The sequence below is a fragment of the Lampris incognitus genome, chromosome 16, assembly GCF_029633865.1.
Source record: "Lampris incognitus isolate fLamInc1 chromosome 16, fLamInc1.hap2, whole genome shotgun sequence".
Classification (NCBI taxonomy): Eukaryota; Metazoa; Chordata; class Actinopteri; order Lampriformes; family Lampridae; genus Lampris; species Lampris incognitus.
Window position 1 is genome coordinate 19,834,166 of NC_079226.1, and position 14,535 is coordinate 19,848,700.

The window sequence follows — 14,535 nt, forward strand, 5'->3', positions numbered from 1 at the left end:
GAGGAACAAGGCAGACTTTATTGTCCCAGTAGGCTAATTTGCAGTCCCGCCCTCCAAAACGTCACAGCCACTTCTGACTATAAAGCATCAGTGAGCGTAGAAAGTGCATCCGTTAAGTGTGTTAGAGGCCAGGCTGCTGCTGCCGGACCTGGAAGACGTGTTTACACCCGCACAAGTGGATGGCAAGAGCTAATGCAATGGAGAAAAAACTGTGGTGCAGCGATTGATACTTTATAAATTAAAGAAGCAGGAAAAAACATGTTTGAGGGAGACAAAGGGAATGAAGGATAGGACAGACCGTTTTGATGAAGAATCGCGCTCGTTTCTCCGAAAATGTCATGGATTACTGCTCTCTCGCAAATGCCCGTTTTGCACAGATGACACAACACTTGACAACATGGGATTCCTCGAAGAGCTGAACTCACTCACGACTTGAATGAAACGAAATAAGGGATTCTGTTCAAATCGGAATTTAGTTTGTCTTTTTTTTTACCTTGACAAATCTCATATGTGAGTAAAAACGCAGAGAGAGAGAGAAAAAAAACATGAATTTGGGTAAGGCACTTCTGTTTTTCCTCCTCTCAAACTGTGTGACCATGACTCTGTCACTGTCCACTTGCACCACCGTGGACATTGATCACATCAAGAAAAAGAGAGTAGAGGCGATCCGAGGGCAGATTCTCAGCAAACTCCGGCTGACCAGTCCGCCACAGACAATCGGTCCAAATCAAGTCCCGTTTCAGGTGTTGGCGCTTTACAATAGCACGAAGGAGCTCATTGAGGAGTTGGGAAGAGACAGGCAGCAAAGTTGTGGTCAGGATAACACGGAGACTGAATATTACGCCAAGGAGATTTACAAATTCAACATGATCAATGGTCCGCCGGAAAACAGTAAGTTGCATTTTCTTACATGGGCTATTCATAATCACCACCACCACCACCACCACCTCACTTTCTGTTCAAATTCCAAGTGTCTGCTATTCGCACTGACGACATTCTGAGTGCAATCTGACCCACCCTGTATTAATTACCATGGTCCATCTCGCGCAAAGTTTGCGCGTGAGATTTGACGAGGACGATCTGAAACAACAAGTATGTAACCCGTGTATAACGTAATTTTATAAAGAGCGTGGACAATGTTCTTAATAAAGAAAAAAATATCTAGTTTATTGGAGGTATACTTACCCTGTATCCACCTGACGGGGGGGGGGGGGGAACGGATCGGCGCTACTTTTACGCACAGCGCAACGGAGAGAGGGCAAAGTAAACGCTGTAATTGGAATGAGCGCCATTCCTCATACATACCTCACACCAAAGCCATGGGAACTCCAGTCCACCACACCAAAGTCTGACACATTCCGATGGAGGAAAATTCTCAGGCAGTTAAGTCTAGCATTTATTGCCAACTCCAATACGTCATTTCCAATTTCGGCCTTGAGATTTGCAATATTTTTCATCCACGTGGCTGTTTTTTTTTTAAACTTATTATTCCTTACTCTTATTTTTTTTGTGTGGAGGGGAACATTATGGTCAAATTTCCTTGCTCATGCATGTTGGCATTTCCTGTATAAACTGTGCTCCATTGATTGTTCCAGTGCTAACCAAGAGCTTATTGGACAATTCTCCCTCTCTCCCGTTGCAACAGACCTCCAGAGAAAGGAAATTTTAAGTGGAGGGGCTGGATCCCTGCCTTCTCAAAGTCAGAAATTGATCTGTCCATGATGTTACCACTTTGAAATCAACAGGTGTTTATGTCGTGCTGTGACACCGAACAGAGCTTCCTCTGGCTTCGGCCTCAGCCCCTTATTCAAATCTGTTTCACAGGCTCCACAAAGTGCTTCTGACACTCAAAATACACAGCACTACAAGTGGGTTTATCCAATGGTCAGAGGCAGCCCGAGCTCCCAAAACAAACAGAGGCCTAAGGAGTGGGATCAGTGATGGCCAGGTGCCCAGGACACATCACCCTGCCATGGTCTCATACTGTAGGCTTCCATGGCGATAATACGTTACATGAACTTTACTTACTATTGGCAAGGCACGTTGTCCTAAAACAGCTTATCCAAGGAGGGTGTTACCCTCATTAACACGAGCTGCCAGCGTGGATGAATAATCAATTTTCTCTCTTCTTTGACTTTCCATTATGTAATTTCATAGGAAGCGGGACCTGTTTCGGTACCTTGGCACCTAGTGCCTGTCACCACGGTAACACCGTAGTGTGCATTTCATTCCTGTTTAATCTAATGGGTTTTACACTCACTGTTTTTGGAAGGCAGGAATGTCTTGGAGTCTGGTCCGATTTGACCTTTCATGCTCATATACTAGCCTAATCAGAAAGTGACACAGACACATTTTCATTTAACTGAGCCTCTTTACTTGGTCAAAATATTTTTCTTTTATATTTTTCACCTCTGCCAGGCAAGACATTTAGTGTTAGCAAAAAGCATAACTCCAGGGTTAACAGCATCGTATACGTTTCTCTTTGTGGCACATCATAAAGCCAATATAGTGTACTACACCACCAATGTGGCATCCTAAGTATCTCGGTGAACTAACCACATTTGAAGACCAAATGTCTTTGTTTATCCACATGCTCTCTGTGTGGATGTGGGTCAGTTTCAGGGCAAAGAAAGACACTGGACTGGATGTGAGGACAGCAGTGTTTCTGATATATGGGATAGTAGAAAGGTGACGTCATCCCAGTGAACAGAGAAGAGTTCTCCGGCCTATTCCGAAAGGCAGCCTCCTTCACTCCTACCCCCACCCCCCGCCCCCACCTCCTTGCCATTTTTCCCTCTTCATCCTTGATCAAGTGGAAAAAAGCTGTCTTACTTCAGCAGAGAGCTCCATCACATTATCTCATCTGTAGCAGCCTGCCACAGCCAGTGTCTATGTGGAGCCATCGTCTTACTAAGCATACACGTGCAGAGAAACGAGACCTGGTTTCCTGGCCATTTACATCTCAAGCTGCACATGACTTCTAGATTTAGGAACTATCTGTGTTCCTAGGGAAAGATTTTGGCTGGATACTATAATGGACTATTGCTGATGTAATGTCTCTGAGTTCATTTTCCGGGTCATAGGTTAGTGAAATTGAGGATGATTCATAGTGGCTTATGGGGCAGTAAACGAATTAGTAATTTGTAATTTCAGATTCTGGAATCCAGAGTATTAGTTCAGTGTCCAACATGGGCACATTTAAACAGTCATGTCTGCTGTCCCCTGTTGGCATGTTTCACTGGTCTTTGAGGTCTAGACACCTTAGCAGCTGGCTTGCACCTGCCTCCCCATGCTTCCCATTTCCTTTGTTTACCTCCACATAGCTTTGGAGAGACTGACATCACAGACGTCCCTCTGGGCAATGGGGTAAGGAGAGGAGACTGCTCAGAGTATTTAGCAAGGAGCTTCTTTGCAATGTCACCTGCAAAGGAGGAGGAGAAGGGAGGTGCAGGCTGTGTGTATGGGGGGGGGGTCATATAGACAGGAAGTAGAGGGCTGAGGATGTGCTGGAACTGAAGGTGTGAAGGATGAGTGTCTGGCCGAGACCTTTTATAGGAGGTTTTCGAGCTGAGATATTCAAAAACAGTCCCTAGGCCTTCCTGTGCAGCATTACCATTAAATTCCTCACTTGCTGCCCATCTACATTCCAATTAATTGAGTGATAATATGAAAATGAGATCGACTGGGCATCGTTTTGCGAACCAAGCTATTAAAATAGCCATAAATTCACTGCTGGAAAGGTGTTAATGAGAATGTCCAGCTATAAAACTTGGCTCTTCTAATTAAAATCTGATCAGGGAACAGTATTTTTCTGCTGGTAAGGTGGTGGCTGTAGCAGTATATCTTAATTGTAACAACTATCATATTGAAACTATAGCATAAAAACCTCCTATTCATAGTTCTAACACACACACACACACACACACTCAGATTTGTGTTGAAGATGTGCCACTTGTTTGATCTCTGGAGTCCAGAGGCAGAGGCCGAGTGGGTCACCCGTTTAATTTGGGGTTATTCGTTTAGTGGAAATGTGATCACTCACAGCTGTGAAAAAGTCAGCACCGCAGGGAATCTTAACAACATAATCTATATCGCTTCAAAGAATATATTACATCTGATGTTTGCAAATCCCACTGCTGGCCTTGGGACCGAATCTGAAAATGGAAGGAGTCAGCCGATTAACAAAAAACATTTAGCGCTAATTATACAAGCAACCCCCTCCATTCATCAACATGGAACAAATTACATTCAGACCCTTGGCAAAAATAAGCCGTAATGTGAAATCCACCTAAAACCCTTGCAATGGGAAAAATGAGGTCACCCAAAAGGAAACCAAAGAGTTGATTAGAATTTCAAATCCCCCCCAAAGTGGGGCTTTCCACCTACTGTGTGTATATATATGTATGTGTGTGTGTGTGGTGGTGGTGTGTGTGTGTGTGTGTGTGTGTGTGGTGGGGGGGGGGCACAGACAAAGACGAAGATATGAGGGGCAGTCTGGGGGAGGAAAGGGCTGCTGAGTTTGCTTCCTTATAGATTATGTGGAAAGCCTGTATGAATGTCTGGCTTGCAGTGAATGCTGAAAGGTCACCTATAAACGGGGAAAATTGAAAAAATAACTCGGTGGAAATATCAGCTAATGAGTGGGAGGACACGGTGAAAAGGGATCCTGGGTCAAATGAAGTACAGATACTTAAAGATGTGCAAGTACCTTTGTGCAGGACACACACACAACCCCCCACCTGAGTTTCCGTTGTCCCAAAACAGCTCAAGGTGCAGTGCCCATGCTAACCACCAGCAAATCCTGGGGTCGGTTATAAAGCTTTAGCTCTGGGTAATAAATTAGCGATGGCTTGGCTGTAAATGAGTGTTTCCACTTGGCTCATAAAAAGCTTGCTGTGTGCTTGTTTTGCTCAAAGCTGCATGTGCTCGGTCTGTTAAAATAATAAACGATTCAATGGTATTAGAGTAGAAAAAAGAAAGGAGTCCAACAGGAGGCGTTTTAGAGGGAGGCCGTGGCGCAGCTGTTACCATAGCTGTTGCTACTACTACTACACACACACACACATACACATACACACACATACACACACAAGCACACGTGCAGGTATGAACACAAAAGAACAGACCTGAATGAATTTACTTTTGGATTTGAGATAATATAATTTGGAGAAAGAACTAAGAACAAGCACCCGAGTGTGGCTCACTCGCTCGGTTCACACACACACACACACACACACACACACACACACACACACACACACACACACACACACGTGCACAGACACACCACCATGTACAGTGTTGCTTGTCACTCGTTAATCCGGTAATCCTCTGTCATGAAGGAGTCACTTTTCCGCTAACTTACATTAGAGCAACAGCTCATTGGCACAGGTATTTTTCTGTTCCGGCAGGCGATTCCACATGTTCCTAGCTAAGTTGCTTGGTTCCAGGGAATGCTTGGCTGCCATCCTAGCCCTCATAGCACCTGTTGGGCTGCAGCGCCGATGGGAGGAGCACGCTGCCATCTCACTCCAGCCTGTTCCACCACCACATGGGACATTTGGTTTTCATTTCATGACTTCAACTTGTTGCTAACTCGGACCGCACAAAGCATAAGCAGATGGTCCAATGGCAACAGCCTGATTCTTCTCCCTGAGATTGGGTTGAAATAGTTAAAATGGCTGTGTCATTTGCAAAGCATCTTAGCTTGTGGAGTTGAATCCTCAGCAGAAAGTACAAGCATATTAATATTCAGAATGTAAACATGTCCGCCCTTGTGCAAAGACAATGGCTGGAAAATAGGCTTTAATAACATGTTCACAATGAGGTAACAGTTTAGAGGGATCTGATAAAATAGAAAAAATAAAAAACAACTGCGGTTCCAGTCAGATTAAAACAGCCAGATATTAATTTCTTTTTATGAGGGGGAAAGTTTCAATTGAATTTTTCAAAGCCACTGTTGATTCAACATTTCCATGTGTGTTGCAGATGACCTCCCCTACTGCCCCAAGGGGATCACCTCCAAGGTGTTCCGCTTCAATGTTTCCACTATGGAGAAGAACGCCACCAACCTGTTTCGGGCCGAGTTCAGAGCCCTGCGGATCCCCAACTCCAGTGCCAAGAGGAATGAGCAGAGGATTGAGCTCTACCAGGTGTGTGTGAGCTTACCAATCATTTCCAGTTAGCTCATAGTGGGGGGTAATGTGCTGGAGTTTTTTTCCCCAGGAGTCTCATTGCTGTGGGGTTGTGTAGGTCAACGAAAAAGATGAAAACATTTATATCTCGGCTCCTAACTCCCTCTCTCCTCTTCTCAAGGTCTGATCATTATTCCGTGTGTTGAGTCAAATGGATTCTGCATTAGAACAAATTTAAGAGCTTGCTAGAGCTGTCTTTTAAGAAACTCTAGATTACCATTCTGTAATTTCTTCTTACTCAGCTGTCAGTCTTGAAGCAATTGTCCATCATTGTTATTTCAACTGAGGCATTATGCTTTCAACAGGGGATTTGCACATCTGCACCTGCATCTGTGTATTTATATGGACCGAGCAGTTTTTCTATGGTATATGTGTGCAGAAGTGTAAGTCTTTTGGACGTCTGTTTGTGGGGTGGCGGGGATGGATTTTTGCAAAGTTTCCTCATTAATCTCCCGTGAGAGACTGGGAGCAATGATCAGGTTCCAACATTTCCTGCCAGGGAGACAAGCGTCTCCGGACTGCATACCGCCTCTGAGGCGGGCTCTGGCCAGGGCTGAGCGCAGTCTGTCAGGCCCCAAGATTGTTTCCAGGGGCCCAGGAGGAGATAGAGGTAGGGTCAGCCACTGGGGGAGTTAACAGAGCTCCTCGCCCCCACACTTTAGTTGGGAGCTGATTGGCAGGGGCTTGCGTTGGCAGCCCCAGGCCCCCCCCCCTCCCTCTTCCCCTGTTCCCACAGGAAGCCAGATTAGATGCTGTCAATGTTCAGGAACCTGGTTATCCCGACACTGCTGTGGGGCTAAACACTTAGCACCCCACTTCACTTAAATCTCCCTACAGATAAACCTTTTGTTCTAACAAGTGCCTAGTACTGGAGGAAGTGGTGATCCCTGCGGACGCTGCTGTAATCCTACCATATCATCTCCACAGTCAATTAAGCACATTTGGTTTCAAATAGTCGAAATGTAGACATGATTACACATTTAGGACATAAACGGTTCTAGAAACATTTGCAGCCCTGTTCTCTGAATAGCATGTTACAGTATCAATCGAAAATGCTGGAAGATCAGCTAAAGTCAAAGTTTGAACTTCTGATGGGAGGGACGGCCAGGTTCTTGTTGGCAATATGGTAACACACAGGCATTAACTTGCAAAATGGGGATATCAACACAGGGAGTCACTTTTTCCATGAAGAGAAGACATTTGGCCCAGGGCATTCTGGAGAGTCTGGCTCAGACAGCTCTGGCTGGATTGCCGTCTGGTTTTGTGTGTGTGTGTGTGTGTGTGTGTGTGTGTGTGTGTGTGTGTGCACGTGCGTATGCATGCATGCATATGTGCGTGTGTGTGTGTGTGTCCAAGAGAAGTCTGTCATACTTTTATCTCTGCACAGACCCTCCAGAAAGATGACCACATAGCCAAACAGCGCTACATCGGGGGCAAGAATGTCTTGACCAAGGGCACGCCTGAGTGGGTATCCTTTGATGTCACGGAGACGGTTCGAGAGTGGCTTATGTACCGACGTGAGTGGGACTCCTGAAACTTTCCATACATCGGACCCAACTGCTAACATTTCAATGCCTGTGCCAATGGTCATTAATGAGTTTTAAATTCATCGGCATTAAGGAAAATGGCCTGAGGGATAATACCTCCCTTATTTTCCTCTACTCTTTTTTTTCTCCCTAGAGACCAACCTGGGCCTGGAGGTCAGTGTACATTGTCCCTGCCACACCTTCGGTCCCAACGGTGACATTCTTAATGTCAATGAGGTGCTCGAGGTCAAGTTCAAAGGTGAGGTAGCACGATATACCTCAGTGACATGAAAACGCTCACACGGCTCAGGTCCCTCTCAGAGATCAACTATCTCAAGTTCCCCTCACTCTTTTTCTGAAAGCTCATCATCAGCCTTACTTTGAATATTATGAGCCCAGTCTTGAGCAAAAGTCCCTGTGAAGTCTCGTCCAGTGAACATGTGCCTGAAGCGTTGATACTCATTTGAGGCATTTTTGGGGGGCAGATAATGGGTTTCCTCTCTAAGAAGGAGCAAGAGGCACAGAGCATGGGAATACAATTGGTCTGGTATCTCACTTAGTATTGGGGCCCCCGGGTCCTTGGTCCTGGGAACACTCCCCTGACTGACTGGCTTGGCCACAAGGAATGTGCTGCCACGGTGCTCAGACATTTGGCCCTGAATTAAAGAGGGGCGTCCATATCCACCGGCGGCGGCTCTCCTGAGATCTCCGCTGCTTTAGCTATCAGGGATAGATTGGATGAGCAGACATGAGCCCAGGGGGAGTACAGAAGAGAGAATGAAGTGAGGGTCCAGTTTTGACTGGTGCTAGTGAAGGAGCAAGAGTGGGCCAGAGATGAGCAAAGCCCAGCCTCTCACTGCCAGAGATGATCATTTTTACTTTGAATGTTATATAATCTACCACAACTAAAGCTTGGGAAGGGTTCATTTCTTCTAAGTCATGGTTTCACCGTGCTCCTCTACTTGGAGCCTTTTAGTTAGTCCAAATACAACGCATGTGTTTTTGTTTACCAACCCGTTGTGTTGATCAAGCTGCCTGTTGGCATGTTTACCGGACTCTCTCTCTCGCAGGTATGGAGGGGGACTATGAGGAGCAGAGTAGATTGGACATGAGTCGCCTCAAGAAACAGAAGGAGCAACTCTACCCCCACCTCATCCTCATGATGCTTCCTCCCCATAGGCTAGATGCTCAGTCCTCCTCCCGCAGGCGCAAGCGAGCACTCGACACCAACTATTGTTTCTCGTAAGAAACCTTTCTGTGCTCTGGAAAATGTAATAAATCACTCAAACTATTGTTTACTGTCCTTCCTAAAATAATACCCTGTACTATCCATTCCTGGAGATGCTGCACGTGTTGGAAAACTGGTATTACCGAGTTCAAAAATTACCCTGGAAAATAACGGCTGCTATCACTGCCTTTTAGGCAGATGGCTATATTTTGTCATGCAATAAAGCATCCACTTAAAAGAAAGCATACCCACTTATTTCTAACTGAAATTGCAGTGCTGAATTGGGCATACATAGAATAAGCATGTTAATCAGCTTGCCCAGTATGGCAGAGAAATTAGAAACCTGATACAAGTTGAGATCTGTCTCAGTACTAGGAGACGCTACCTCCTCTTCTACGCCGTCTCGTCAGCCTTGGATTCCCTGTCAAGCTGACAGGCAGGACCAAGACACCTGGTCTTATTCCAAGAGGGAAAATAAGGGCGCACCTAACAGTGGAATTTCTGAGATTTTCCCATACCTGGTTATGAGGCCATAAGAAGGAAGATTTATACTACTAAAGGTGTGTTTTCTCTACTGAATGAGGGATAATATTGTCTCTCCATCTCTCCCATGCTTGCCTATAGTAACTATGAGGAGAACTGCTGTGTGCGGCCGCTATATATCGACTTCCGCCAGCACTTGGGCTGGCGGTGGATCCATGAGCCTAAAGGGTACTATGCCAACTTCTGCTCTGGCCCCTGTCCTTACCTACGCAGTGCTGACACCACCCACAGCTCGGTGAGAAACAGCAAAATAAAGACACAAATTTGTGAATTTCATTAATGCTCAACTGTAAACTCGTTTGCTCACCCGTGTCTCCATATTATTTTTTCCTTCAGCTGCTAAGCCTCTACAACACCTTGAACCCCGAGGCATCGGCCTCGCCCTGCTGTGTTCCACAGGACCTGGAGCCCCTAACTATCCTGTACTATGTGGGTCGCACCCCAAAGGTAGAGCAGCTCTCCAACATGATTGTCAAGTCCTGCAAATGCAGTTAAATGTCTTGAGGGCCCAGTGAGAGACCTGCAAGCTGACAGAGCCCAGCACTACTCAGGAGGGGGAACGGTGTGGAAAGGGTGGTGTGCTGCCCCCTTTACGAGTACCTCTGTCCACCTTCACACCCTTCCCCCCGCCTCAGCCATAACCGAGCCCTCTCGCATACACAGAGACCCTGCAGACAAGACGCAGCCTATCAATCTACAAACAACAACTTTGTGGCAGCATGCACCCAGAGTATCTCAATCACTACTTCGTTATCGACACTCAAAAATCATCTGAACTCCTTTTTTTTTCTTAAACCTATGGCAGTGGACTTTTTGCTTCATTGTTTTTCCGTTTTTTTTTCCTCGATGATCCAGCATTCTGAACTGCCTGTGCCTTTGTGCCAGTTGACATGGGTATTCAAGGACAGTTTTAAATGAAAAGAGGACCAGAACTATGACATGTTCTTGCTTTGACCACTGCATACTCGAGGACATGAAAGTAACAGCAGTCAAAATGGAAAAAATAAAAAAAGGAAAAAAACTGAGAATGCAGACTGAACTCGGTGATATGAATTGGGGGTAAAGCCAACACAATTGTTTGCTAACAGCAAACACATCCCTCAGCCAACAATGCATGGCCTTGATGCACAGGACAGGATTGTCCACGCTGGAAACTAGTGCTGTGCATGCCACAGCTCCCTACACTGTTAATCTAGGATGAAATGCTGATGGATAAAATTTATCTTAGGAAAAAAAAGATTCGACATGCTGGAAAACAACCTTTAATCAAAAATAGTATTTTCATTGTAATGTTTACCTCTGTATTGCAACAGGAATGCATTTCCTGGGAGGGCTTTCTTCTGAAAAGAAGCCTCTCTGTTGTACGAGACCATATGCGTCACTAAGTGAACACTTCTCTTGACCACAAACTGTAAATGTTTGTCTTATTACTCTTGGAAACACTTTTTTTTATTAAAATATGGACAGTCTTGGAGAGAGTTGTTCCATTTCTCATTGTTTGATGGTTTATTTGAAAGCACACTTGAGTAAATTTAAATAACACAAATTATTATTCCCAGACAGGGCAGCACGGTGGCGCAGTGGTTAGCGCAGTCGCCTCACAGCAAGAAGGTCCTGAGTTCGAGCCCCGCGGTAGTCTAACCTTGGGGGTTGTCCTCTGTGTGGAGTTTGCATGTTCTCTCCATGTCTGCCTGGGTTTCCTCCGGGTGCTCCGGTTTCCTCCTAAAGACCTGTGGGTCAGGTGAATCGGCCGTACTAAATTGCCCCTAGGAGTGAATGTGTCGGCCCTGTGATGGACTGGTGACCTGTCCAGGGTGTCTCCCCACCCGATGACTGCTGGGTTAGGCTCCTGCATCCCGTGACCCTGTTCAGGATAAGTGGTTTGGATAATGGATGGATGGATGGATTATTCCCAGACAGGAAGCAGTCTGAATTGACCGTTTTTTTAACATTCCAGGTACTCTGATGACAGATACACATAACGACATGATCAGTATGTTTTCTTGGATGCTTAGCAAGGTGTGGAATCCTTTCAATATTTCTTGCTATGTTTTTTATTTACCTAAACATCGAAAAATGGCCCTAAATTACCCTGCTTGTGTACTGCTGACAAAGGGCAACAAGAGAGCTTAAAATGTGTGACTGAAAACAACTTTGTATCATCACACAAGAATTGACCCTACTAATAAATAACACATTTGGATTCTAGGAATCTCGCAGTTCAGCATGCTTTAACAATAACAGTCAGTTCACAACATAAATATTAATATTTCAACATTTACAAATATAGTAAAAACTCCAGCATCATCCAAGTCTAACAAACCCAACGTTTCAACAAAATTACAATCAAGTTCTAAAAACACTCTACATTACATATTGTTATTATTATTGTTATTATTATTATTATGATGGGGGGAAGAGAAAATGCATATTATGCATACAATTCAAGTATTTCTCACAATCAACAAAATCTTACTATATGACAGCATAGATATTTTATGTTATACCAAACCCTGAGTATGTTCACTAGATTGAATGTCGTCAAAGATACCAGTCTGGAAGAGTTGTTAAGTGCAGCATAGGCCTTCCTTGTGTGCAAGGGTGTGCCTGAGCATCAAGCCTCTCAATAGGTAGGACCACTTTTTTTTTAGTTTTTTTTTTTAAACAAGACCTCATTTAAACCTTGCAGGCAATCATTTAGAATTGGACGGAAAAAAATTCACTGATTGCTTCAGTATTGAAAAACATTACCGCTTTGCTAAGATCTTTTGAATCTTTAAAAATACATTTCCTGTTCGAAAACATTAAGCCCACAGTACAGTCTTAATAAACTACATTAAGAAGAAAGCTGTTTTATTTGTCATGGTATTCTTACAAATGATTTGTTCTGTGCATTTAACCCATCCTTACTGCATAGGAGCAGTACGCAGCTGCATGCCCGGGGACCAACTCCAGTTCTTCTTTCCATTGCCTTGCTCAGGGGCACAGACAGGAGTGTTAACCCTAACGTGCATGTCTTTTTGAACAAGAAAAAAAGTCACAAACCATGCAACGTCATTTTAAGATGACTATTTTTTTCACCTCTGCAAATATGCTCTCTTTGCAACATCCTAGCTGCAGCTGTAGCTAACGTTGCATGTTATAGCAGTACAGGACTTCCTGCTTGCTCAGTGCAGAAGATTATAAATAGTTGGTATATACTGCACCAATTGCAAAAAAGTATTTCCAAATCAAATCTGATTTTTCACCTATTCAAAACATATTCTGAATAAAAAAATAAATAAAATGGAGATATGTGTGACTACTGTGAGCTTCCCATTTTCAAAAAGAAGAAACATCATGGTTTTTTAAGGCTTAAACTGTCCCACTGGACCATTCAAGAAGCCCATCAAGAGTAGGGGTGTAAGAAAATATCGATACACTCGAGTATCGCGATAGTATCAGTTGTGATATTGTATCAATTCTCAAAACCACTATATCGATTTTTAATTGTTTACGTGTAAAGGTTCGTGACAAACATTTTTTGTTGTGTGTAACCCCACAACTGCTAGATAGCAGTGTTGTAATCTATCTTCGGCCATTTGACTCTTCCACTCCAACGCAACAATGTAAACTGAGACAGGAAGTAGCATGAGCACAAAGAACACAGGCCTATGAAATCGCAATATATCGCCTTTCTTACAGTATCGCAATATATCGCGATATATCGAATCACAGCCCCTGTATCATGATACGTATCGTATCACCAGATCCTCGCCAATACACAGCCCTAATCAAGAGGGCTCTGCAAAGGGATGAAGTTTCTCAACACTGAGGTGATCAGTGATGATGTTTCCTCTACAACTCTGAATGATGCCCAGTGACGTTGCAATGAGGTCTGGGTTCAAAAAAGGTGAACATATCCTTTAAATTATGTCTATAGGATGGACAAATTTGGGTGTCCCATGTGAGGGACATTCTCAGTGAAGCTTATGCAGCAACACAATTTACTTGTAAAGCTAATTTGTAAGTTTGGTCCATCTCAGCGGTCTTTAGCTGTGTCGACACTGTACAGGAATAGAAATAAGATGGCTGTTTTCGTCATAGAAAATGTTTGCCAGATAATAGGGAAACATTTCTCATTGTGAGCTAAAAAGACAACGAGCAATCTCATTTTTAATTCAAGGATTAGAGTTTCCTTTTAGAGTAACGCAACAAGCAAAGGATGCTGAACTTTCAACACATCCTCTGGAAATGACCAAGGTAAATTGGCAACTGTTTGGGCTTCGAGAGAAGGCAGCCGCACATGAAAGGAACTCCTCTGCTTGCTCACTGCTTGTAGCGGCAAGATGAGAAGTCACTGAGGCATTCTCTTGAACACTGGCCAATTCACAATAACACATCATAACTCTCATTAACAAAATCACCACCTGAAATGTGTTTGTATCCCTTTTTAAAGGGCTGACGACAGACAAGTCTTTATAATGCTACATCACCGGATAGGGAACACATTCCAGTGCTTGGACAGAGAATGAAAATGTTTTATCCTCATGTCATGGTGCCTGCGAGGCTTGGAGAACCATCTGCTGCAGGCTATCTGTCAGTAAAATCTTTTCATGGCATCAGTAGCATGGGGAGAATGAGGGAGGACAACTGTTGAGATATGGAGGTTGAGGGCTGCTTTGGGGGGGGGTGCGCAAAAACGCCGCCTGATCTTGAAGCTATGCCACAGATTCCCGACCTGCGTCAAAGACAGGCATTCCTGATCTGGCAGGCAATCCTCCTGCATGTCTGAGGCTGCATCATGAGGAAATTAATAGGCCCCTGTTTTTGATGCCTGGCACAGGTTCATTAGCTGCTGTTGTCCTATCCCAGAATACACCTGCGTTTGCGTGTGTGTGTTGATACGGATGTGTAGTTACATGCAAAGACATTTGTTGGGCCAGCAGAGCGGTGGCATGTGGTTCTTGTCCCTGTGATGTCATCTATGTTTGGGTGCCTGGCCCTGGAGCAGCTTGCTGTACACAGACAGACCTGGAAAGCAACAAACAGTCTCAGAATTAAC

At 44.4% G+C, this 14,535-nt stretch overlaps 2 protein-coding genes across 2 annotated transcripts in view; one reads left to right on the top strand and one right to left on the bottom strand.

Moving 5' to 3' along the window:
* Positions 1-108: 108 nt before the first annotated feature.
* On the top strand, positions 109-10,965 carry tgfb3 (transforming growth factor, beta 3). The gene is made up of 7 exons (XM_056296176.1): positions 109-891; positions 5,989-6,152; positions 7,582-7,711; positions 7,875-7,979; positions 8,791-8,962; positions 9,573-9,726; positions 9,828-10,965. Exons 1-7 carry the CDS (start codon positions 546-548, stop codon positions 9,984-9,986), a joined length of 1,230 nt encoding a protein of 409 aa, XP_056152151.1. The 5' UTR covers positions 109-545; the 3' UTR covers positions 9,987-10,965.
* Positions 10,966-11,092: 127 nt separating this feature from the next.
* The window catches only part of ttll5 (tubulin tyrosine ligase-like family, member 5), a 49,708-nt gene continuing 46,265 nt past the window's right edge, over positions 11,093-14,535 (bottom strand). Inside the window, exons 31-32 of the mRNA XM_056296181.1 lie at positions 14,393-14,504; positions 11,093-11,453 (exon numbers count right to left, since the gene is read on the bottom strand). Of these exons, the coding sequence (XP_056152156.1) occupies positions 14,452-14,504 (53 nt within the window). The 3' untranslated portion in view covers positions 11,093-11,453; positions 14,393-14,451. The remainder of the gene's footprint in view (positions 11,454-14,392; positions 14,505-14,535) is intronic.